A 25,875-nucleotide genomic window follows, 5' to 3' on the forward strand; every position below is an offset into this window, starting at 1 on the left:
CTACTCTAAGAACTCTCCTAAATCTTTTCTGCCAAGGATCTCACGTGCTTTATGAACAGGGAATCAAGGATGACCCCTTACACAGGGACTAAATACCACCTCCATTTTATACGTGAACACAGCACATCAAATGGCAAAGCCATTAAGGGAATGCAGGCCTCTCACACCCAACACTATGCTTTAGCTGTGCAACTCGGTGATTCTTCACTTTTTCCTTTTCATCTTCAAAATGATAAGCTTGCAGTACTGTTATTTTTCCTCAGAGTGAATTAAATTAGATACAATAAAACTTTTTGGCTTTGCAAATCTAATTCAATTTTGGGGAACAATTCACTTTTCAGGAGACTGATCTTCAGCTGAGGCTAAGTATTTATATTTGATATAACTAAATTCAGTGCTTCGATTCAGTTTGACATTTTGGTATATCACAAAAAACTTCTCATCCTTTTCTTTTTTTAAATCATAACCTTTCTGTTATCATACACATTTCTCTACTTATTTCTATTTTCTACTACCTAAATTGCCACATTTTATCAGATTTCTTAGGTAGGAAATCATGACATTTTGTGTATCTTTTACTTCACTCCCTTCCCTTTTGTTGGGAATACAAAAGGAGAAGTCTAGAAAGACAATTCTTTAACACTTAAAAAACAGTTTAACCCATTCCAAGGTCCAACGGCTAATGTGAAAGCCTAACAGAGAATAACAATACTTATCACTRAAAAGTTATATATTTCATATGAGCAATGGCTATGCTAAAATGCTAAAATTCCTTTACAAAATGCTTTCACCACATTAGTGTGTTGTATAAAATTGACCTCGCTCACAGCTGTTATACACACACCCAATATGGTATATTATATATAAAAATTGTGATGGGGCAACTTTCCTCTTAGAGGGGAGGAAGAACACACAGTACCTGTACTAACACTGAATATTTTATTCTGTACACTGAAAACTAATGGAAAAATATCATCCCCTAGTCATGCCTAATGAATGTGTTGACTCTGCACCAGCACCTACGTTTCTAAAATGAGACCAAACCTTGCGGCTCACCATTACCAGCCAGCCCGCGTGCGTCTCGGGGTGCAGCACTCGGGCAGCCGGCGGGGCTCTGCTGCGAAGGACGAGCTCGCGGCTGCGCAGAGCACACGACCGCTGAACGCGCCGCTTCTGCAGGGCTGACAGTGGAAAATCATGCAGCTGTTTGCAAAGGTGATTTGTGCTTGTGACGGAGTAATCTAATTTCCAGGTATTATAAAGAGGAGCTGCATAAAGCTAGTTTAACTTGGCTTTTACACAGATGTGTAGTGTTAACCTACAAGTAAGAAACCTTTTATATTTCCTCAATCCTTATGACTTGCTATAGTTTTTGATCCTTAATAAAAAACAGTGYAGCACTGTAAGCAATAAAACCATTTCTTGTTAGAAAACAACCCCGTGCTTCTGTGGATTCAGGAAAGTTAAACCTTTCAATCTGTTCTGCACGGTCAATCCTCTGATTCAACAGAAAAATCATTTGCTGCAAAAAGCTGTAATTATTTTTGATATCTGAATTTTCACAGATCCAGGATGTAGAAAATAGCATGTAAAGCAGTTCCTGCTAATTAACGACCTCCAGGGGGCAACTAGGTCCCAACACTGGCTGTCTTCCCATGAATTAAAAATGGTCCCAGCAAATKAACCTTGATGTTTGACTGAGGAGCTCCCTGAACACTGTCAGGAGATCCCACCTTTGTTCACATACCGCGTGTTGCTGCTGGCAGCTACCCACCAGTTGTAGGCGCCAAGCCAGGATGATGGGAATGGAACTGATAAAGGAAGGTGTAAGCTCAAAACTGACATTGGGCCATAGGTTTAAAATATGACTTCCTCCTCAGATTTGAGGATTTTTTGGAATGGTATGTATTTTAAATAGCGTATATATGATGTAATTTGTTTTACTGTTTGTACATTAAAAAAAACAAACAACCCTTTTCTATCCCCTCAAACTTTCAGTTAAACAGGTGAAGCACACCTTTAGCTCTGTTTTCTCTAGTCTCTTCTCCTGACCACACAATCAAACCACCTGGAGCTGGACTCATTAAGACCAGTCAGCTGAGTAAGACCTAAATGAGTAAAAGAGTCTCAAGGGCTTTTTGGCAGTAGGAAGGAGAGATCTCAGAGGTTTTTTTAATGTTGTACTATGTTAAATTAGGTAGTTGGATATATGATACATCCATGTTCACATCTCTGATGAAACTAAGACTAAGCAAGAAGTCTACTCACAAGATAAACACCGTGGATTCACAGGCTGCAATATTATGGTAAGTGTGTCTGGTCTAGGAATAAAAAAAAGCTATAATATAAATTATGAATTGGTGTTTAGATAAATTCAAATTCCTAATTCATTGTTCTCTATAAGAGTTAAAATCTAGAGTTGGCTTTGATTCATCCTGCACTATAATCCATGAAAGTTAGATCTGGCTTTGCATCAGAAAATCCATGTGTACTCAAATATACTTTTGTGCATGTTATCAAGACCTAAACTGTTACCTGTTTCACTTGCTCGTCACTGCAATCATCTCTGYTTGCATCTAAATTCACAAAACAAACCTGCAATAAGAAAAGAAACAGTAGCTTACAAAGTCATACCAGAGCAGTAGCAACCCTGTTAAAGTCAATATAAATTTCTGTTCTTGCAGCTGAAACTGTGAAACCTTTTCCTAATACTGGAGTTGTAGAAAGGTTAGCAAAGAGAGAATAACCGAGTAGATATTAAGTAAGGAGAAAAAAGGGACAGAAATAAGAGTCATGACTTCATCTGCTCTGACAATTAACTTGTCTGATGAATGGCCAAATGTTGCCAATAAAYGGTAATACAAAAGAGATGAGAAAAGATGGAGGAAATATTAAAAATGCATTTGATCATATATTGGGTAAATTCTTCACATCTTGCTATTCCAAAGAATGCCTCTTTTCAGATGCTTGTTGCTATATGCTTTGTAAGTGCATGTGTTGGTGTATGTATGCATTTTTAGTTGCTTCTGGAATTTTCTCTGCATCACAGAAATATTGTAGTATTTTTCTTAGCCTCTGAGTCAAAGGCCTGATTCAGCAAGGCTTTTGGGCTCACACCTAAGGGAGGGATGTGCATTCAGTGTTGAAGCTGAATAGGACTGGAATAAAACAGGATGAACACACCGTTATGTGTTTTCATGAAAATGAAGCTTAAATTCTCAATTTGAAATCAAAAGGTACTTTCCCCTGAACAAGCATAGCCAGATTGCTCTTCTTTTTCAGTAAGACTAGTATTACAAACTTGGTGATAATCTCCCTTTGCACAACTTGCCTGTTTTGCTTAGAGGTATAATCTAACAGACACTGTATAGCACAAACTAGTTTTTTTCATTTATCGGAGAAAGAAGGAAAAGGGAAACTACTGGAAAAGGGAAACTAAAATTAGCTAAATAATCTCAAGTGGGATTGTTTTATTATTATTATTTTTAATTTCACTAGCAGTTTGAGTTTATGGAAACTTTTTTTTTTTTTTTTAAACGTTGGTTCATGACCCAACACTCAAGCAGAAGTTTTCAGCAGTACTAACCAGGCGATGGAGCTACAGAGGTGGCAGAATAGTTAACTATCTAGTAAATTTAAATGCAATTCATTGGAAAGTACTGCTTTTAACTAGGACGAGATTTTTTGTTCCTTATCTAATCATTATCTATTTGAGCACCCACTTAACAGTACTGAGATTAGCTTAAACAGAAAGTTAAGATCTCAAAACCATTTCACTTCTGAAGAATTTTCTTTTTCATGTAAAACTGAAAGGCCGTGTTCTCACTTTCAGAAACAAAGTCCCTCCTCCAGCTTTAGTTCTGAGTTAAAAGCAGAAACTCCCAAACTGCACTGACTGTCTTACTTCTGGGTGTTGCAGAAATCTCATGAGAAGTTGGCGAGAGTTTGCTGTTGTCTTGATTGAAACCCAAATCTGGTACATATTCAGGGCTGAGCTGAAGCCAAATTAATTGCAGATCCAGACTTTACCTTCTAAGAGATGAGTCATTTTTTCTTCTTCTTCACCTAACAGTGAATGCTTCTTTCCTTAATTCCATGCAGAATGCTTCTTTCCTTAATTCCATGCAAAATATTCTTAGAAAAGTAAAATGCTCTGAATTACTTACTCCCTTCACCAGTATTGTTGTTAGGCATCCCAGCTCATGTTGCGTGCCTGCTTTCACCCCAAGAMAACACTGATTTCAGTTTATATATGCACATACCATATGCACAGATTATGACCATCTGCAGTAACAGCAGATGGAAAGATCCAGCCAGATCTCCCATTATGAACCAAAACCCAACCCCCCCAATCCAAAAAGAAAGCTTTTTGCCCTTTAAAAAGGTTTAATGGTTTAATGCATCTTTATATGACCACAAAAACATATTTTCCACCATTTTTACAATTTAAAGAAAAATATTTCTCTGACAATGTCAACCATCAGAATTTGCCACTGTCATCTGCATTTTATGCATGGCTAACTTTTAAGAGGTTGTTACAGAAATGTCAAAGCTGTAAAGTATTAAAAATACCCTCTAGCAGTACAGTGCTATAGTTACATAATGTCCTGAACATGTTGCAGTTAATTATATAGACAAAAATCTCTCTTACTTTCCACTGGGATTTTAAGTGTTATCATCCAGGCAATAGGTGATTATTACAAAGCATCAGAAAATTATGCTCTCGATTTATTTAACACCCCCCCCCTCCACGCTCTGAAATTCCCRGATGTCCCCAGTGCTACACGTTTATGAGTGCGCAGGTACACTGAGGTGTGTGCACGTAGGAGATCATTTGGCAAGTGTGGTAGGAGTGCTCGAATGTATACTGCCAGTTTTTCGCCCTCTCAAGCGTGCTCACTACTGCCCTGAAGAAAGGGCTGTGCCTGAGGAACTTTGTTTCCAAGCTCGTATGTGAGGACGGTAAGGTCTGATTTTTATTTTTATTTTTTTCCACTGGATTCAATCCGAGCACTTTGCGGAGAAACCTACATGGGTGCAGTTGTGTCTGTGCACATATATACTAGCCAAATGCTCTATTTTCTGGTAAACCTTGTTCTGTTATTTGCTACCTACCTGCTGGTATAATGGCACGTATCTTGCCTGCGTTATACGCTGCCACTCTTAAAAGTGACATCAACTACCATCCTAAAGTATGCCAGCTCCAAGCTACCATCTCTGYTTCATGTGGTGTAGATGGCATATAATTATCTACTGCCTCAGTAGAAGAAATAATACTATGTGCAGGAATATCCATTATTTAAAGTCATACCCTGTTTCCTTCATCTATTTTTTATTTCATTTTCAGTACCAAGTGAACCTATTATATAATGCCTACAGCAGTACTGAATCTAGTTTCCAAATACACTTGAAGGTCCAAATTCTGTTGGTATTTGATTACGCTGTCTTGTCAATGCAGTCTTAGCATTTTCCTGCCTGTGGATTTTGCAATTGTAATTTATAGGCAACTTTTGCACAAAAACAGTTTTGCACAACGGAAGGACACTGAAGAATTCATTTACTTTTTGCTTTCCTTCTGCTATTTGCTTTGTGGTTAGCCCTCCTTTGAGCAGGGCGCTGGACTCGCTGACTGCCTTAATCACTAATTCTACAATTCCCTCCTAACATGCTCTGCACTACTGCTACATTCCAGAAAATTCACTGTAAGGTTATCAGTTCTGGAGATGCTCCATCAGAGGTGCTCAAAGAGAAAAGACCAATCTGAAAAATCTCTATTTTCTGCTGGCCTAATGTAAAATTTATTAAGTATGTCACTGAGTGGTACTGGTTGATGAACTTCTAATAATTACCACTGAGACCTCCATCAAAACAAGGCAAAACAACACTAAAGGGAATCCATAATCTGAAGGAGGGAAATACTGCACAGATTATGAGAAAAGGCCAAGGGCAGGTCAGTATCAGCTAGCCTCAATTTTATTCTGACTTTCTTCCCTGAGATCAGATGCAGGTTCATGTATTTTAGCTTAAATAGAACATAACCTTGTCCTAATCATAATATTTTTAAGTGTCAATCCTTTCCCATATACCTCTCCTTTACAGTAGCTCACATCATTGTCTTTTCCCCACAACCATCTTTTCACTTCTGAAATATGTATACTCTCTTCTCATGCTGAGCTGCTATCTGGAAGCCATGCAGGAATGTAGAGAGGGGTATTGCCTTTTTGTTTGTTTGTTTAGTTTGGAGGGAGAAAACAAAAACATCAAATGGCATTGCATAACACAAAAAGCCCCCCCAAATTCTGTGCTTACATACTGAGATAGTCATGCACAAGTCCCCTGTTAGAGGCTAACATCTACTTTGGGGCCCGCTCTGTTTCCAGTGTAGAAATACTACTCGCTCAAGTGACAGCAGTTTTGGCCTATGTTGCATGATAATTCTGGGGGCTGGTAAAAGGTGAATGGAGTAAATTCTCAAGAAAAACTGTTTCAGGACCTGAACTCTACTCTTGACTCTGACTGTATAGAAACTGCGCAGGCACCTCAGTTTCCCCTGTCTGCAAATTGAGAMTACTACTTCTTAAATTAACTACATGTTAGGAAATAATTTGTTTAAAAAGCATCTAAAGATACAATGCAGTATACACACAATACATGATACTCATTGACAGATGGAGCAGTGGCCTTAGGGAACTGCTAAAAGCAAAAAACCTACTGTTTTCACACCCTGGAACAGTCAAGCAATTTCAGGTTGTTTCACAGTACTGATGCGAGCAAACAGCTTAATGACAAACAAGGAAATAAATTATTGCCTCCATTTGCCTTACTGCTGTGCTCCAGCCTGTATTAACCAACCTTGGCATACTGGCATTTTAATATGCCCTATATTTAAAAAAAGGGCAACGTTGCTAACGAAGAAAAACTGTCTCAGAGGTATCTGCTATCAACGGTAATTAGATTCCTCCCATTAAAAAAAAAATATTATTTTTCCTAAATATGTATTGTAGGGTGATGCCCATTTCAGCTTCATGGTATTTTCCAAGGCAAGAGATTGCTAAACTCTTTTCCTGTTTGTTTTAAGAAGCACTAATGTCTCTTTTGATTATCTGTATCAGCCCTTGCTGGTAAGGATGGGCTTTTTCTTTGTCCTGTGAAACATTATTTAGCTTTAAATAGAATTAAAAAGTATTTTTTTTTATTAAAAAGAAAATCTGTCCCTTTTCCAATGCCCTTCTATGACAAAGCACTAACTCAGCACAAACAGCTGAAGGCTGGGCTCATCCTGCCACAAAAGCAGTAGCTTCCGGCACAGTGCTATAACGGCAAAGAGCTGCTAGCAGCTTTTGGCAAGAGAAACAGCTCTTGACCAAGATGCTTGGTCTCTTTTCTCCCATGAAGCATGAGTCCTTCCAGCTTCCTCTTACGGAAGAGGTTGAAGTGAAAATCCACTATATTCCTCCACCAGCAGTACGTTCTCATAGGAGAATAGCTGTCCCATGCACCTAACTAATATAGCTACTCTTGCAAGTAAAGTGAGAGCCACAGTCTTGTGTTCCGTGCTGTAAAAGCCTGTGATCAGCACCTAAGCGTAAGTGCTGCAGGAGGTGTTTATCTCTTTCCATAATATCTAAATATATACATTATGTACAATCCTCCCAAATACATTTCAATATCTATTTTAAAAGAAAGGAAAGAAGAGACAAGACTTAAAAACTAGGACTATACAGAGATGGCTTAGGCAACTTTAATTCTACCTCCTTGCATGCCCACATTTATGCAGCATAGTGACTCTCTGGCTGATTCACTGAGCAGGAAGACTGCGAAAAGGCACAGAATTAGCAAGAAGCAAGAGAACAGTAAATCTGCCATTTTCTAACATTTGAATTCATGACTTTGCCAGCTAAAGGACACTCTTTACATGGTTTATTCCACTCTAATCTCTCAGTGGCAATAGGTGGATTACAGCCATGCAAAGACAGTATCAAAATGCTGCAGTGGTGGCAGAACAAAATTCARCAGGCACAAACCACTCCATTGCTGTCGCTCCACTACTGTATACAGATCTCTTCGCCAGCTATGGACTAGCTAGCCCAGGGTCACTAGCAGGCTGTGTTCGGTGCCGTGCACCTTAGCATAGGCTGAACACCTCCGTACTCATTTGGACTGGCAGGGAAATCCTGCAGAGCTCGCTGTGCTCTGCGCTGTCCTGGTTCAACTACTAGGGTGTAAATCTTGTCTGGGGATGAAGCTTATATGGGCTTTATGTCTCGGGTCTGCCCTATGCTCCTCTCTCCTGTCTTCTATCGCAGGACCAAGCCTATTTCGACATGCAAAGTGCCAGCTCTGACAGCCCAGGAGCAAGTTAGAGGAAATACCTGGTTTGGGACTGCACTGCAACCTGCCCATAAAACTCAACCTAGTGTCCTGCAAACAGAAGTGAAAAAGATAATTAGCGCCAGGAGAGATTGTGGGAGGAAAAAAAATCTCTGAGCAAGTGGTTCCTGGGTGTAAAAGGAGGGGGAAAAAAAACAAACAAAAATACCAAAAAACAGTTCATCTGTCTAAGCTTGAGGAGGTGCAGGATATAACTGTTTGCCCTAGGAAGGTGGAATAACTGCTCAGCCAGACAGTGTTTTTTATGTATAACCAGCTGATGAGGATGCAGCCCCCAGGGGCAAAGCACTGGAGGAGCGAGTGCATCTCCACGGCAGGACGGGCAAGTCAGAGCTGTGCTGTCCCTTCCGCCTTTGGCTTTCCCTGACGGCACTCGGCAGTTATTTTGTTCACTTTAAATGTCTCCTAGTTAGCATCTGCTATTGCCAGAAGTCCAGTAGTGGGAGTGGGATGGTATCCTGTGCGACAGGCGAGCTGGCTGTCTCCTCGCTGTCCTGGTTTGAGTGATGCAAGTATGACACTCTGGCAATGCGGCTTTTTAATTAGCTTATGACTACGCTTGTTTGTACCTTCCTTTGCTCCTTGTGACCAATGTGAGTAACATGCATCTTACATTAGTGCAGTGATTTTTATCATGATTGTTTAACATTATCCTTTGAGTAATTAAAGGCTGAGGGTTTATTTCCATGTTGTTTCCCCTCCCCATATGGGGAGGAATTGCTGGTTCTCAGGGTGTGTATTGTTTCTTAAATGCTATTGTGCTACTGAACACTAGCTCTCTTTTTTAAATGTAAAACTGTGAAGGTACGGTTTGCAAAAAGGGTTGTGAAATCTTACAGCAACTATGACTGTTTCAACAGTTGTTTTTATGAATTTAATGGAGTGTCTGACTTTATTCATTTCTGCTCTCAGGAGTAACTCTGTGATGTGCAGTTCTGGACTTCTGAACCCTCTTCTGATCTTAATTTCATCTATGCAAAGTAGAAAAAGAATATAGTTCCTCTAAATTTTTATTAGAGCAAAGTCAGGGTCTCCTGGCTTTAGAAAGATAGTTTAAATCACCATAATTTCCCCACAGCACAATAACCAAATATAGTTACTCCAAGTCATCACTCACTAGAATGGAAAGTGTCTATTTTGTAGAATGGTACAGCTGCATATTGGGTTCCCTTAGGAGCTGAAGTCAGCGAAAGCCCTAGGAAAAAAATATTGTTTTACTCCAGGCATCTTTGAGACAAAGCAAACTGTAGCCCACAGGAAATATCAAAGGAATGGCAATATGCCATATTTTCTCCCAAAATTTTCTGTAAGCTTTGTCTCTTTGAAAATGACCAGCGACATTTACATATTTTTGATTTATATAAGGATGGCATAAAATGCCTTTTCTAGCAGATTCTAACAATGCAGCCATCTGTCTTTTCCGTCTGTATGACAAGTTAATTTGTTTGATGGTTATCAAAATGCTGATCCACAAAGCTTCCAAAAAGAACCATGCATTTATTTTCACTCAAAATATTTCTGCCAATGTAAAGGTTAAATAAAAACACTCATAGTTCTTGTGATATATAGCTTGTCTGTAAAAAAATCTTAAATACTGATGTCACTGGCTGTCTTTAAACTTGCAGCTTCTTGAATCTTGTAATTACAATAGTGTTTCAACTACTGTTTATTTATTTATTTAGAAAGACAGGCAAAATAGCTGTAAAATGATGATTTCTAGATAAGCATTCTGGAATGTCGTATGAGAATACCCTCTAGTTAAACATTAATCAAACAATCTCATAATTTTGGGGATCCTAAGAACTTCTTTAGCATCTGAGGCTTGTAGGGCTTGCATGAATACCCAAAGGTGCTTGCTTGTGTGAATTTTCTGGGATGCTTGTGGCTTTGGTCAGTTCACTGCAATCTGTCACTAAAAGCTTTCATACCTGATGCCTGAGGCCAATATGACTACACCTCTTAGAAAAATTTTTACGATCTAATTATGTGCTGAAAGGCTGCTACCGGGTTTCACTGTGACTCAGTAAGGCTTTGGGAAGTTGAAGGCTCCCTTCATTGCTGCCTCAGAAATCTGAGGTCTTGGGCAAATTCAGTGACTTTGATGGAAGCCAAGGACTTGGTGACTAGCCAAATGAATACGCGCATGTCGGGTGTCAAACTTCACACATGACTCTGCACCCGTCAAGGCCAAAGGCAAAATCCAGTCTGGTATTTCTACCTTTTGCTTGTCTCTCACTAACACTGAAAGGTGTATGTTTCTGTGTTACCATTTGAATTTACAGATTGGGGTCAAAAGCAGGTTTTGCTGCAGAAAGAATAAAAAATACAGCTGCTGGTGTGTGACTATGTTAAGGCACGTACCTATAAAACCTTATGTCCACATTAGTCTTCTTAAGTTACTTTTTTGCTAAGCCTTATGCTTACTGATTTTCTTTCTTTCTGTATCCATTTAAATGTCAAGTGCAATCTTAGAGGACTAGACAATAGAATTGGGACAGTTAGCAAAGCTGAGAAATCTGATTTCAAGGCCACTCTGAGTAAAACATTGATAAATCTAAACCAATAAACCATTATTGATACCATCATTTAGCTTTATTTAAGTTAATCTTGTCTTTTTCCATTTCCTATATTTCAAGATTGTTGGCACAGAAAAACTATGGTTCCATCAGACCATTTCAGGGCATGTTATTTTTAAGGAGGATTTGTTCCTAAGCAAAATAATGAATATGGATCTGAGACCACTTTGTGTGTCACACAGAAACCAGCCCTGCTCCTTCTCCTGCTTCCCTTGACCTCTCTCGCAGCAGGGCAGGCCAGAGCCTGCCACCCAAATATTGCTGCAGCCTGAAATAGTATGTTGGTGACAGGGTTGTTCAGAAAGGCAAAGATAAAACTTAATGAAAATATTTTTAGACATTTCTAGGAAAAAGATTTCATGGAAATTGTTGAAACTTTCATTCTTTGGGTTTGTAACTTCTCAAAATGGTATGAAGTTTGAACTGTTGTAGTTAACTGTAGGCTAAACTGTTAAATAAATGCATCAAGGAACACAATGTTTAATGGTTTGGAAAAGCAACTTATTTAATAATGAAATTAAGGTGAAAGACTGAGCTGCAAGATTGCAGCTTCAAATTTCTAATTGTCTTGGCAGCCTCTGCCCAGGCCACTGTTCATAATCCAAGAAATTTAACTGCCCATAGTTATAAAGCCAAACAGATGCATTTCTTAATCTTATAAACAATTTAAGTGGGGAATTATTAGTCTTGGATATATGGAGAAAAGAATATTTATGGTACATTAGCAAATGAATGTTCAGATTTCTTGGACAGCTGAGTATTTGTCTATTTCTGTAGCTCTATTTGGTATAGTGTTGCTCTAATTACTAAAAAAATCAATTATTTTTCCCAAAGACATTTGTATGTCATGTAGAGGCAGAAAAAGATGATAAAAAAAAACCAAAAAAAACCCTTAAATCCATTCTCCTTATCTGCGCATGTCAAACAGTTCTATAGTGCACTACAGCCGTTTTCAGTGCTTGAGAGAAACAAAGTAAATGCTGTTAAGCCTAATTTAAAATTGCAAATGATTTTGCTAAACAAAGATGTCAAGTGAAAATATTCCATAGCAGTAACTATGGGAGAATGATTGGTCTCAAGTTCCAACCGTACCAGGTTTCTGGGGCGTATAACTGAGCAGGTATTACCAAGGCTTAAGTACATCAATCAGATAGATGGAAACAGTAAGTTTTGTGTTATACAACTGGATATGAGCTCTTAGATCAGAAACTAAAGCAGAAATATCTGGAAAAAGTGTGTTTTCTTTAACTGAGTGAGCCAGTTCTCACTTGCCTCTACTACTCAATAGTGTTTATCACTTCACAGCTCCTGGGGTGATATGCAATATGATATATTTCTCCCTTTCATAGTATAATGTCAGTGTGCATAATAGTTTAGCCTGTATTTCTCATTTTTATATTTTTTTTTGCGCAGTGGGGCAGGTCTGCTCCATATCGCTGCCCCCTGGACTTCRGTGCCTTCATTCTGCACTACACTGGGGAGAAAGGCATGAGGAGGTGGTCGTTCATAGTGCAGCAGACCAGCTCAGCAGCTCCAAGGTCTGCAAACCTAAACCAGAGAGCCCGATGGGGATATAATGTTTACCAGGGGTGTCCCACTGGCCAATACGTGTGGGGACTGAGAGTGCAGTGAGTAGGTGGCATAGCAAAACCTTTTGTGCTTACAGGAAATTAAGTAACACTGCTCAGCTCTTCAACTCAGTGGGCTCAAAAAAGAAAATAAACACATTCATTAACTGCAGGTTCTCATTCTGAAATCTCTAGGGGTGAGGGCACAGCCGCAGCAGCAGGGAGGGAGCATTGCTACTGTAAAGCTGTCAGAGCGTAAGTCCTGCCAAGACAGATGCTGCCTTGGTTCACGCGCAGGGTCCTGGCCAGGGCTTTACAGCTGCAGGCACATCACTTGATGCRGGGATGTGCGATACCTGCTCGTGCTAGTGAGGGATGTCATGCCTCACGATAAATCTGTACTCAGTCTTCTGTGCAAAGGACTTCGGGACTGGGCTCACTGGATGAGAAAGCATTTGTCTCCAGAGTAAGAACAGGGCCTTTTCCTGCTAGGCAGAGTGATCCTTCTGTAGTAAAAGCATGCAATACAGTAAGTTCTCTCTCTTTTTGAGAAAATGGAAATGGGAACTGATTAAGGAAGGAAGTACACAGATGTGATGGTGGGCTTTGACTGAGCTCAGTCATATGATAAATATACATCAATCTATATTAATAAGAATCAGTCTTATAAGGTCTAAYTGATCAGGATAACGCCCTGTACTTCTCCCTCTCCCCTTGAGCCCATCCTGACTTTAGTGCTTTTTCCTGCTCCCTGTGTCATAAGATTGCTAAATTTTTAAACCAAAATCATCATGTTTTCTCTGCTCTGAAAAAGAATGCCTCATCCTTCCCTTAACAGCACTTCCATCCAGCCCCCAAAAGATCCAGGTATAGCTAATCATTGTTACAAGCAACAGAAAATACAGCCTTATAATGGAAATAGTTTGGTGACAGTGTTCTTAGCTCCACGCACTTCAACGTCTATCAGAGTTACACTGTGGATATCTCTAGGTGAAGTTAAAGTACAAATAAAAAAGTTCACTTTGTGACTGAACCAGTGGGTTCTTTAGAGTACTTTTTTCACATAAAACAAACTCTTACAGTACAGCTAGTGGTTTCCACTGCAATTTAGAAGATAACATACCCCATTCTAAATGCTGAGGTCCCAACACATGGGATAGTCTCTAAATGCAGCAATCCCTTGATCCAGCCCTCAATCTAGTAACCTCCATTAGTACACTTACACAAAGGCCACTGAAGTTAAGACATGAACTATTAAGAAAACAGTAACATGAAAGCAGAAAAACAGAAATGACAGTGTCAGGCCTGTCAGAGTCAAGGATTATTCCAGAACTAGGAGTACTGCGCTTTGCTTTGTGTGTCCCCTCCGAACAGTATGTTCCAGATGAAGGGCTCATTGTCCAGCTTCACCAGCTCCATCTTTTACTGTCGGCTTTGTTCCTGCTGTGGCTCATCAATCTCTATTTTCTTCATTTCTGACTAAATAAATTTCTAAAATAAAGACAACATATGCTTGCCAACGGCTTCAGTAATTTTAAACTAAACCTTTAAGGACTGACCTCTGTTTCTGCTGAAGGAGACTTATGTAGCATCTATCTGCTCACACATGCGTTATGAATTCCAGGGCTGTTCTGCCCCAGCTGTTAGACAGGTTATAAATAGGTATAGCTCTGAAGCAGCAAGATTACTTGAAAAGAATGAAATATTACACGTTCTGATGAGATGCTCTGGAAAATGGTCAGATGAATTTCTGAATGGTTACGTGAGTGCTAGAATTAACAAAGCTTGCTTACCTACATATTAACATTTCAAAGCTAACTTTTTAACATCTTGAGGTGTAAGCTCTGACTGACACTTTTGCGTCAGTGAAGTGTTTATGAAGCTGTTGCCTTGTCTTGTTTCTCTGCTGTGCAGCAAGGCGCAAGTTCATGCTCAGCTGGTGCACTTTATAGTCTCCCAGCTCTACCCATTTTCATAATACCCACATGATCTTTTGTCTCTGGGATCTCTGTACTGTTGACAAATTAGGCAGAGATCAGTCAGCAAGTTCAAAATCTATTGCAGGGCCCACCTAGACTGCTTGTTCTCTTAAGCTATGACTCTATTGGAAATGAAGCTCTAATCTCCAGCACACAGAGTGGTAGATTAGCTTGGCATGTCAAGCATGTCAGAGAGCAGATCCTGCAAACTGCAGAGGAGTTGCAAGAAAATATTGGCGGGGCAGAAACGTCAGTTCCTCCATCTCCCTCTGTCAAGACTGGTTGGCAACAGTCTGTCTCCTGATCTGGGCTACCCACCCTCCAACCTTTGTTCTTCTCACCTGCTTCCCACAGACCATCAGGGCTTAAAATTTGGCCTGAAAAAAGCTGAAGCCCAATGCTCAACTTCTGCTGATGGTGYCTGTTGCTGTAGGAGGTTAGGTTTGACATGGCTCAGTCAAGTCATATGGCTCCTCTGCCTCTCTGTTTGAGCCTCTTGGAGCCATCAGGGGAGGCTCTGTTGCCAACTGTGTCCCCGAAAGGAGTGGGTCAGTAGGTCTCTGCTTCTGTAGAAATAGAGGTTTACTTTGGTGCTGCCCTCTTTCTCTCTGCCTATTTTTAGATGACTCCTTTGTGTAAGCATCCATTAAAAAAGAGCATCTTGTAGGATACCACCATCTCGGATCGCACAAATTTTTTTTGAAAATGAAATGAATCACCATCCTTACCATGCTTGCAAAATGTGTTGTTCAGTGACATTAGAAAGATTCACCAAAGTCAGTTAATTTGACATCTTAAATACATGCTCTCAAAACCCTGAATGCCACTGCATAATTAGAAATGAAGGCATGATTGAACTTCGAAATTTTCTTTTTCCCCCCACTTCTCCTTTATTTGCTCTCCCCTCAGCTTGGATTTGCTCTTTCATCGCTCTCAGTTGAGCCTGAAATTATTACTGTTGGTAAACAGGCAACCAGAAACCATAATTATGGTTCTTTAGTGAGGCTGTAATCCAAGGTAGATAGTCTCTTGATTCTTAAAAAATATTTAATCAAGCTAATGTAAATCTAATTCAACCAGTCTGTCAAACTATTTTCATGCACACAAATCCGCAGCTGCTTTGGAACAGTGTTTTGCCTAACTACAGGTAGTTTTTGACAGATTTAGGACTTGCTCCAGTTGAAATTGAAGTCTGATCTATTGATTTCCAGAATCCAGTATGAAATAGTAAAGACAAACAGATAAATGGTTTTTCTCTCTTACAGCTTTCTTCGACCATCTTTCAAAAAAAAGGAAAAGGGAGCCTGGAAAGATTTATTTTTTATTTTCCCTAAATACTCCGTTTAAGAAGCAAGCTAGGAAATTGTTTAAATTGTTCATGATGCATAAAGTGGTTTCAACTGGGAGATCATTTTGGTGGATTTTACAACAATTCTTCCTAAATGTTTAGAAAAGTTACTTAGAAAAATATGACTGCCCCCATTGTTACATTGTTGGTTGAAAAGAAGGSGGAACATTTCACAGCTAAACATCTGCTGGCATTTGGAGCAGAGGGCCACCAGATCAGAATTATCAACGCCATCCCTAATCCCTGCGTGTGATGCAGAAGTACCTATAATTCTGCACACTCATCCATTCTCACAAGCTCTGTATTCCAAGAGCCAGACCACACATTTGCTGAAATCATGGATGCTTTTCTACTAAATTAAATAGCACCAGACAGAAATAAACATCCCTCCATCCAAGAGAGTCAGATTCTTAGCTTTATTAGTCCCATTTTTAAGCTCTGAAGATTTAAAAAGCTGAGGTGTTCAGTCCACATAGTTATATAAACACTTTTTCTCCAGCCAAATATAGAAACTGCATCAGAACAATGCCCTTGAACAGCAAACACTGTTAAATAAAGTAAGAATTTCCTAGCTTCCAATTTATCACATCTGAAATTACATATCTGGAAATTAAAAAGATGTTTCTGGTCTGAACTTTCTTTTTCTCCTAGACAGGGTTGTACTAGGACAACATTTGCTTTCCTCATGGGCTCCTTTAACCTGTAGCTCCAGAGTAGCTGTGCCCAGAGGACTGCTAGGCTCCTTGCTCTGCTTTCCATGGCTGAAAGCACCATCCCCAATTTGGGCTCGTATTATGATGCAACAGAAAAGGGCTCAGACGCTCCTACAGTCTTGATTAAAGTCAGGGCTTTTGCAGCTCCCAGCTTCTTTGCAGAAGAGCAAGAAGATGAGAAATCCTGGGATCCTTGGAAAAGGAGCTAGAAACCTTTGCCGGAGCCAGTTTCCTGCTATGCTATCAGGAGCGGTAATTTCAGAAACACTATGTGGTGGGATTCCAGTTTTCTGTTGTTTTCTGACTTATGCTGATACTTTTCAGAAAGTAAAACTTCCTACAGCCTACAAACCCTTGTCCTTGGTTTCGCATAGATGATGGCAGGTGTTTGTTAGTTAAGCTAAGAAAAAAACCATCATATGCTAACACTATGATGGTAAAATGGATGTTGTATGGATAGCTGTAGGTAATCTTTCAGTTCGAAGGGCACTTGAAAATATATTTTGTAAGAATAAGGTTCTAAGATCCAGAGTAAAATGGTTATGGCAAAACACTGCAGTGCAATGACGTGTAACTTGCAGTGGAAGTTAGGCTTCAAACTGTAAATGCTAAGAGGCTGGGACTGGTACCCAGATGTGCAAAGCTACTCAGAAGAGTTTCCAACCCTATCATGCGCTTCACTCTCTCACACTGTTATTGGGCGTGTGTTTATCTGTGTAAAAAACAACTGTCCATTTTGCCCCAAAGAAGCTTTCTTGTTGCAGCCAGCAGAAGATCGAACTGGAACAGAGGCAATTAGAATAGCTGCCTGAGGGCAGATGGGTTCACTCAGGCCCACTCACAAATTTCACTGCTGTTTAAAGATGTAACTGTGCAGTCACATGCACCCTAATGAAGAGGAAATGAATATTATTTGAAGTAGGAGTGTGTGTGTGTGTGGCTTTCTTGTGCATATAGATTCATAATGACTAATGCGCCATCCTCATTCAACTTCTTTTTATTTTCAAACTGTGCTTCTTTAAAGTATCTTAATGCAGAGGGTGAGGCTTGTGACACTCAGATTATAAAGCCTGTAAAGGAGAAGACACTCTCCTGTGGTTTCTGGACAGACAGATTCCAGCTGTTCATAAACTACCAACTTAAATTTGCTGAGTGTCASGTGATATCCTATGGATAGGGTATGTTTTCGCCCCCTCCTTTCCTTTTTTTTCAGTTTGGTAATTTCTCTTATTTAGCCTCCTGTTGCTTCACCTCTGAAAAGCTTTGGGAAGCAGGCAGAATTTTGTTTCCTACCTTGCTATTGAGTTGGTGTGCTATCATAGGATGGAAGAAGGCAATCGTGTAATTTTCAAGTGTCTCCCTTTCCTGAGCATAAAGATAAATTCCTGGAGAAGAAGGATGTGTTAGAAGGACTGACTTCTCCTTTTTATACAGATATGACATTCTTGGCAGAAAGGAAATAAGGAAACTGAAAATTACCGATTGTTGCATATAAATTCTTTGCTTTTAGATCAGAACGTTTTTTCCCCCTCACTGACTAAATTTTGGTGACTCTTATTTTCCTCTGGCACTGGCTATAATCACTTCTATTTGGAGTCATTAATGGTTGTAACTAACATGCATAGCCCAGCCCTTTGGGAGATGGGAGACTGGGAATGGCATAAGGGGATCTGGCTCTCTCCTCCGCATTTGGTAGAATTTGGTCCTTAACATTTAAATGGTTAAAGAGGATCTTAAATTGAATATGTCTTATGAGGTGTTTGGAATAGCTTGATAGTAAATGACTCRGAATAAAAAAAGCTTCCTCTGGAAGACAGAACTAATTATCCATTAAAATTTGGATGCAATGCCTGTCTCGCATTAATTTCCATGCTTGCCAAAAAGATTCTGGCAGAGAAACCAGCTGTAAAATGTAGAAGTAAAAACATTAGCTTGGAAGTACTAGAAGGGCCACGCAGCTGCTTGCAAAAGGATGTACACAAACGGAAATGCAAGGCAGCAGCACTACATAGGTGGGAGAATCTGCAAGCGGCAGCCCCAGCGTACAAAGAACCTCAGGTGCACCTTCTGTATTGTAGTCTCAATAACTTAAAAAGCTTCATGAAAGCTTCATGGCAGGGACTCCTGACCTATACCAGGATGCTTTCCTGACCTCATCAAAGTGAGATTAGATACTGCAAACCAGGAAAAAGTCCATCCTAATCAAATAAGTAGGACCATGGCACTCTGCCAATAGTTTGTCTGCCCTTATCTTCAGCAGGATGCAGAGTACGTGGGAACACAGCAACGTGTGGCTCAGTCTGAGCAACCTGTAGCTGATTCTGAGCCCTCCTTCTGCCCCGCAATCCTTTGTATGATTACAGGATGACAATTTCCCTCTCCAGCTGTGAGTGGAGAAAGTCTTTTTCCACTTCCTCCCCTCTATTTTCATTAGGACAGCCACAAAAATCACATTATTCCTTTCAGACTGTAAAATCCAAGGGTGTCTTTCTGGCTAGTGTATATGTGCTATGAAAATAACAACCCATCTTATTTCTCTGCCACACTTTCTTAGTAAACACTTGCCATGACTTTGAGATGGACTTTTAGATTGTGGCTGAGGGAAGACAGGGTAATGACTTTTCAGCTAAAGTAGAAACAATATGTTGAACTCTACACCCTTTAATACCAYGTAGGCATTATATGATTAGTTCAATTTGTGCTTCTTTCAGAGCTACTGTAGCTTTTGTACAGATGCAGAACATGGACTAAGTAATTTTGCCTCAGGACACGCCAGGTTAGTGGTGCTGGAATGAATGCTCACAGGTCTCTGGCATCCTTTGCTTAGCTCATCCTTGCACTGTGCTCAACTGTCATAGTTTCTCCATTAAGGAAACAAGACAGCAGACCTGTAGACATTTGTGAGTTTATTGCTCCTCTTGCCTATTAAAACTTTTAAGTGTCCCTAGTGACACCATCCCTCCACTGACACTTCTGTGCAGTTTGATGGGAGAGCTATATGGGACAGATCACCTATACCTGAAACACGTAGTACATGCARATGTGAGTGTCTTCAGAAAGACAACATTGATCTGAAGGCTGAGCAACTTAAGCAACTCAGCAGCAGCTAAGTGGGCCTATACTATACTTTATCAATAGTGCTTAGTGCCAGCCCACAGCTCAAAGGCAGGAACAAAGTAGCAGAAGTCTCTGAGAACATGGCAACTCGTAAGTAAGGTTAGCCTCTTAAAAAATTTTCCTCTGCCCTCCCGGTAGGGCAAGCAGGAAAATGGGGCTGGGAAATAGCACTGTGGAAATGGAAGTGCCTGAGCATGTCTCCTCTTTTTTGCTCTAAACCCCCCTGTACCTTACTGTTTCGACACACAGGGTTCAGGAGGCTCGCTTATGTGAGAATCTGTCCTGTGAGCTGCACAATTGCTACCTATCAYGCACATGGGGTTTACAACTGCTCTTTTTGCAAGCTGTAGTAGATTGTTTCCAAAAGCAGTCAACCCAGTATATACTACCTTCTGTGAGTAACTTAGTCACATAAGTAAGGTCCTGATGTGACTCCTAGCTGCTATGTCTCCCCAGCCCAACCACAAATCTTTTTTTTAGAGAACACTGTATGTTGTCAGAAGGATGTTATTATGCTGCTTCCAATGCGGCCTTTCTCCCTCCAGCATTTTTAGCAGGAAATATACCTGAAATTTAGTCCCAGTTACTCTTCAGAAGGTCTGCATCTCAAATGCCTTGATGAATTTATGGGCCTTGATATATTAGAGACTGTTCCTATTTTAATGGCCGGACTGCATTAATGAATCATCCAGAGTCATCTCTTCATAATTCACGGCTTCAGAAACAGCTGTGAATGTTTTCTTTCCATTAAGGCTTATTCCTTTGGGTTTGATGTAATTAATTGTCACTTATGACTTAAAGAAAATAAGCCAATAAATATTTATGTCACATGCACCATCTGCTTTCTCCGGTGCCCTGTATACACAATGTTTAACACATTTCTATATGCCTCACACTGTAAATCATGTTACAGGGAGCCTGTGGTTATGACAGCAGCAAGCAGTTATAGATGTGCGCTCTGGAGGCAGGACAAGGATCCCATTCCTTGAGAAAGGAGATCATGGAGGCACTGTGAATATGACAGTGTGAAATGCTGAAGGGGATACAGCTGCATTACCACGCTTGATCCTCCGGGTGTTAGACAACGCTATTTATAGCATTGTCAGCGTGAGGCTGGGCATCTGATTCTCTTATACAGAGATATCAAAAAACCTGCTGTATGAGAGTATCATTGAGGGACAGAAAAGCAGATGGAAGATCTAGACAGAAGATTAAAGAGTGTCCCAATCTAAAGTTGCAAAGGAAAGGAAAGCTCACTGTCACTATTCTTTCCCCACAGAATTCATAAGGTATTTTTTGATTACTATATAAAATATGTCTGTGACACTGAAAATGCAGAAGTACAACCCTCTAAAGGCATATTTAGTTTCTGCCTGAACATTAGCTCGCATATGAAGATATCTTTTCCTGAGTCAAATATGCTCAAGAGCAAAGAGAAACATATTTTACAAATTACACATGGAATCCTTTCTTCACAGAGGCCAGTACTCTTCTGAACTAGTGTTCAGTCTGCTTGCACTGGGCTCCATAAGACAGAGAGTAACTGGCGAAGAGGAGAGTTTCCTAATTTTCTGTGCAAGTCATAGGGGGGGTCTCTGGAAGGTATTATTCCTTATCAGGGCAGCATGAACACCCACACATGCCTGAGAAAGGGCTAAGACTCACTGCCACAATTTAGCCTGCAGCTGTTGATTCCTGCTCCTTGTCAGGATATAATTAAGGTATCGTCAAGCTGAATAGGAAGATGGGACTTAAAACTAAAAATACCTCTAGTAATTATGGCTTAGATCTGGAAAGCAACGTCTGGATTTTGATTTCTGAAAGAGACAATGCTCTTCTGGAAGATGCCTTAGTAACTACTGAGTGAAAGGTAAAATAAACATTCTTCCGTAATGCTCTGTCTATATGACAAACTGCTGAATGTGTGACTGCAGGGAGGGTAAATGTTTTAGAATGTAGGGTTGCCTATTTCATGCAGACAAATAGGCCTTTCCTATGTTTACTAGGAAATATTCATCTTCTCCAAACACAATAAAACAAAATAGTTGTTTTAACTATGATCGCTATTCAGAAAAGTATATTTAGGGATTTTTTTGAATGATGCCTGAAATCATACATACGGTTTTGATTAAAAAACAAACTCAAGCAAACAAAAAAGTTCCTTTGGAATTCAACAGCGCACTTCCGTACTTTGCTTATGGAGAGCCTTCCTGGCTACCACCAATCCTGGGAAGAAATAGCCTCCTTTCTGAACTCCTGTAAGATCTTTACCCTTCAATGAGGGCTATTCTTTGAGGACTCTGGAGAACACGCTGGAGATATGGGCACTGATTAAGAGGACAAAGTGTCCCAGTGCATAGATTTTCATTCCCTGACCTAGTGACTGCACTGTTATTAGCTAGTTACCTGGAAGTCACTCTAAATTCAAAGAAGCTGATGTAAAATATAAATATGTATATTTGTATGTAAACATCCAAAGATATGTAGTGTCAAATCTTTACCAAAAGACTTGGGTGAAGAAATGGATGAAAACCACTCTTAATCTACTTTGATTCAACTGGAAAGCGCTCTTTTTTTCCTCAAATACATCTTGTCAAGGAATCTCCCTTTCTGCATATGTTATCCTTCAGTTTGAATTAATTTGTGAGAGCTGTTTCCTGGATGTGTCTCTTCCATCCCTTGAATGAGTACTCAAGGGCGTCAATATGATTTAAGGACGAATTGGCCAGAAAAACTAATCTCTTAGTTTTGTAGTTACTTTTCGGGTAGTTTTTCTCTCTGACTTGACTTACTGCACATTTGTACAAGTGCCAGGGCAGCATAAAAGACGAAATAGCGGCTGGGGGAGGATGTGAGACCACAGAAGCCCTGATTCAACCAGCTTAAACTACTGTTTAATGGCATCTTTAACCTCCCTCTGGAATTTGTTTAAAAGCTGGATGGCTAAACTGCCATAAAATGGGCACTGCACAGGTATCTGCTTAGGATAGCCAAGCCAGGCAGTATCAAGGTAAGGAGTCAGTTCTGAAAACCCAGCTGCTGTGATGGCATAATGACATTCCTCAATATCTCAGTAACAGAGAGATCAATGAGCACATGATCCATAATTACAGCGCCTGTTTGCTTTCTCAGCAATCTGTTTGCTTTCTCACCACGGCAATAGTTGTGCCACCCTTTGACGCTAATAAGCGTTACTTCCTTTTCTTGAGATGCTCATGTCTGTCTCCCAGGCTGGGTATGTTCTCCCATACTTGATTAACCATCTAACAACCCCATGCCACAATTCTTGCTCTTCCTGTTCTTGTTGATGGATTAGGGTTCTTCCATAGCAGCATAAGCACCCGTGTTTGCTAGCTACTGTCCCCTCACCGTCCCTGCTTCCCTATTCACGTCTTCTTCCCCTCTCCTATGTGCTAAAACCAGCACTCATAAGACCTCAGACCAATGCAAATGGCAGGGGGTGGGACACTAGGAGCCAATGATTAAAGGAGCCTCAGAGAGTATTTTAATAACACTGAGTCCAACCTAACTTTGGGCTGCTATCCTCTCCCCCTTCCTCCAGTCTGGCCATGTATTCTTGCTGCTCACTTGGGCTGATCAAACTAATATATGACTGTGTGTGTCTATGCATATATCCTACATTATAAATATACTTTTATGGAGTTTTATGGTGTGAACACTTAGGAGTGTTGTTACAGAGTAGGAGTACTCACAAGTGGAGAAGACTTGAAGGAATTGCAGGATTATTTCAAGAATGTTTTAAATCTTTAAACCTTTTTTTGAAACTGTTTTCTCACCCATCTGCCTGCAAAGCCAGATTTTTTTCAGCTATAAGCCATAAAAAACATTTAAAATTATGAGCTTTACAGCCCTTGACACATCCTGACTCTTTAAAAGCTGGTATCTTGTTATGCCAAAGAAATTAGTACTGTATTTTTTTTTTTTTTTAATTGAAAAGCTGTGAATTTCCACCTTCCATATCGATCTCTGCCACTTAATGGTGTAAAGTTTCTGTTTCTAGTTCCCCAGGATACTTGACATAAAATTTTGCATCATTTACATAGAAGAAAGCTTTTCTGGTCCAGTCTGGAAATCCTATTACCCCTCACAAGGAAGAATACTGCTTGGGAAGGGAAGAGCATATTTTCTTAGAACAGTGGTTTTCAGGTGCAATTTTTGGTAGGCTGCCATGTAGTGGAAGGCCTGCTTCCCAGCCTCCATGCTGGGCATATGGAGAGGTAAAGGGCATGATGCTGCATTTCATGGGAGTCTGGGTTCATTTTGAGAGAAGATCCCTTTTCAGTGCAAATATCACTTCCAATGGCTTTTCTATCTGTTACTGATCGCTGGTCTGGGGCATGAAAATCCAGAGAATTTCTGGAAGTCTCACTGCATCTCTAAGTAAATGAATGCCAAATGTCTTACAGGATTATAATGCACCCACCTGTTTTGCATCCTACTTGCTTTCCAGATTGCCTTTTTCCTTAAAAATTCCTAAAAGATAAATTGAGATTTATCTATAGCAGCCTGGCAATACCACCTTAATCATGATGATGCTTATTGCACAGGCATTGATGGAAAAGGAAAATGTCAAGTCTGAGGATCTATTAAGACTCATAAATGACTTCTCTGTGGGCAGTAATAAGACTTTGTGCTTTAGGAGAGTCTCATACTAGAAGAAGAAACTGTAGGTCATCTGAGAAAGGAAGAATTTTAATTTCTCCACTTAACCATACGTGTTCAGCATTGGTGATTAAATAGCCTATGTCTTTGGAGGGAAACTAGGGACAGTGCAACTATCAGGTTTTTCTTTCTAAACAAGGTTTGTTTAAAAGCAGGTTCAAAGCTGGAAACATTTGATATAGGCCCAGTGAAAGAGACAGCTGGCAACAGKGGAGTGAGCAAAGATATGTATGCGTGAAATGATATCTGTTCACAGGTCTCTCTGTGGGGTAATAAGAATGTCACATTACAGATATTTTCATCACATTTGTAAGTCATTTTGTGCAGCTTATGAATGATTATTTCTCGTGAATCCATATATTTTATTCTATTATGTGGATTTTGATTAAATTCTCATTCAGTGTAAACAAACAAAACAAAGCTTCCATAATTAAACTACCTTTAAAATTTATATCATCTAATTATGACATTAGCACAAAATTATATATCCTAATCTGCAGCAGTAAATTGCTGCAAAACAATATCACCGTTAATTAAACTAGGTTTAATTTGATGTTTAGCAATTATTCAAATATTCTCTGAAGAGGAAAAAAGTTAGATGAACTGCTAGAGCATTCCACTATGTACGTTCATAACATCAGTCTAGAAGAAGAAGCTCTTTGAGGGAGTTTAACCTTTTTCAGCAGATGGCATGGCAAAATCTGATAGGTTCATCTTAAATACAAAAGGTAGTACACTTCAAGGCAGGGACATTTTGAAGAGAGCTGGTAAAATGCGTTATTCCAATACAGAAATGGAAACAAACAGCACTGCAGCCTAGGATTTACCTTCACTCTTTCCCACTGTGCCTTCACTTCAAGCTCTGAGAACCCTCCTTCAGTTGTTCCTTCCTGATTAGCTAACTCTGCTGAAAGTCTTCTAGAAACCCCTAATTACATAACACAGTTAGCCCTGTCCACCTGGACTAAATCCCAGTGTACCTCRTCTGATTTTGTAAATGGAAACACAAAGAACTCGGATAAAAAATTACTCCTTACTCATCCACAGAAAGCAGAAAAGGAAAGTTAGAACAAGACAATCTTTCAAACCCTGTTCACATCATGCTCACTCGTAATACATACAACACTTCTTTTGATAGACAACTCACCAACATATCAGAACTCTCCAATGGAGAAGAGGCACTGCACCTAGCTATTCTTTCTCCTTATGATTTCTACTGTCGATCCTTGATGACCATAGCCATTGGAGAGATTCTGGCTATCTACACCCAAAACCTTATTTGCTCACAAATACCTGAAGCAAAACAATAAGGTTAATGTCACCAGAATTATGTAACATAATCGGTCCATAAAGGAATACTAGGTCTCTTAAGTTGGATAAGAAGGGAAGAACAGTAAACAGAGGGGCAACAAAAGATCTAAGTGAAAAGACTGTGTGTATGAATAATAGACCAAGAGTTTTGAGATGGATTAGGAGAGAGATAAAGGTTTTTTATTGGTA

General features: G+C 39.8%; 1 protein-coding gene across 1 annotated transcript in view; it reads right to left on the reverse strand.

Annotated features, from left to right (window-relative positions):
• Window positions 1-25,875, reverse strand: part of SPHKAP (SPHK1 interactor, AKAP domain containing) — a 60,456-nt gene that overhangs the window by 21,902 nt on the left and 12,679 nt on the right. Inside the window, exon 3 of the mRNA XM_026087042.1 lies at window positions 2,536-2,595. Coding sequence (XP_025942827.1) covers window positions 2,536-2,595 — 60 coding nt within the window. The remainder of the gene's footprint in view (window positions 1-2,535; window positions 2,596-25,875) is intronic.

The sequence above is a fragment of the Apteryx rowi genome, unplaced genomic scaffold, assembly GCF_003343035.1.
Source record: "Apteryx rowi isolate R43461 unplaced genomic scaffold, aptRow1 scaffold_70, whole genome shotgun sequence".
Lineage (NCBI taxonomy): Eukaryota > Metazoa > Chordata > Aves > Apterygiformes > Apterygidae > Apteryx > Apteryx rowi.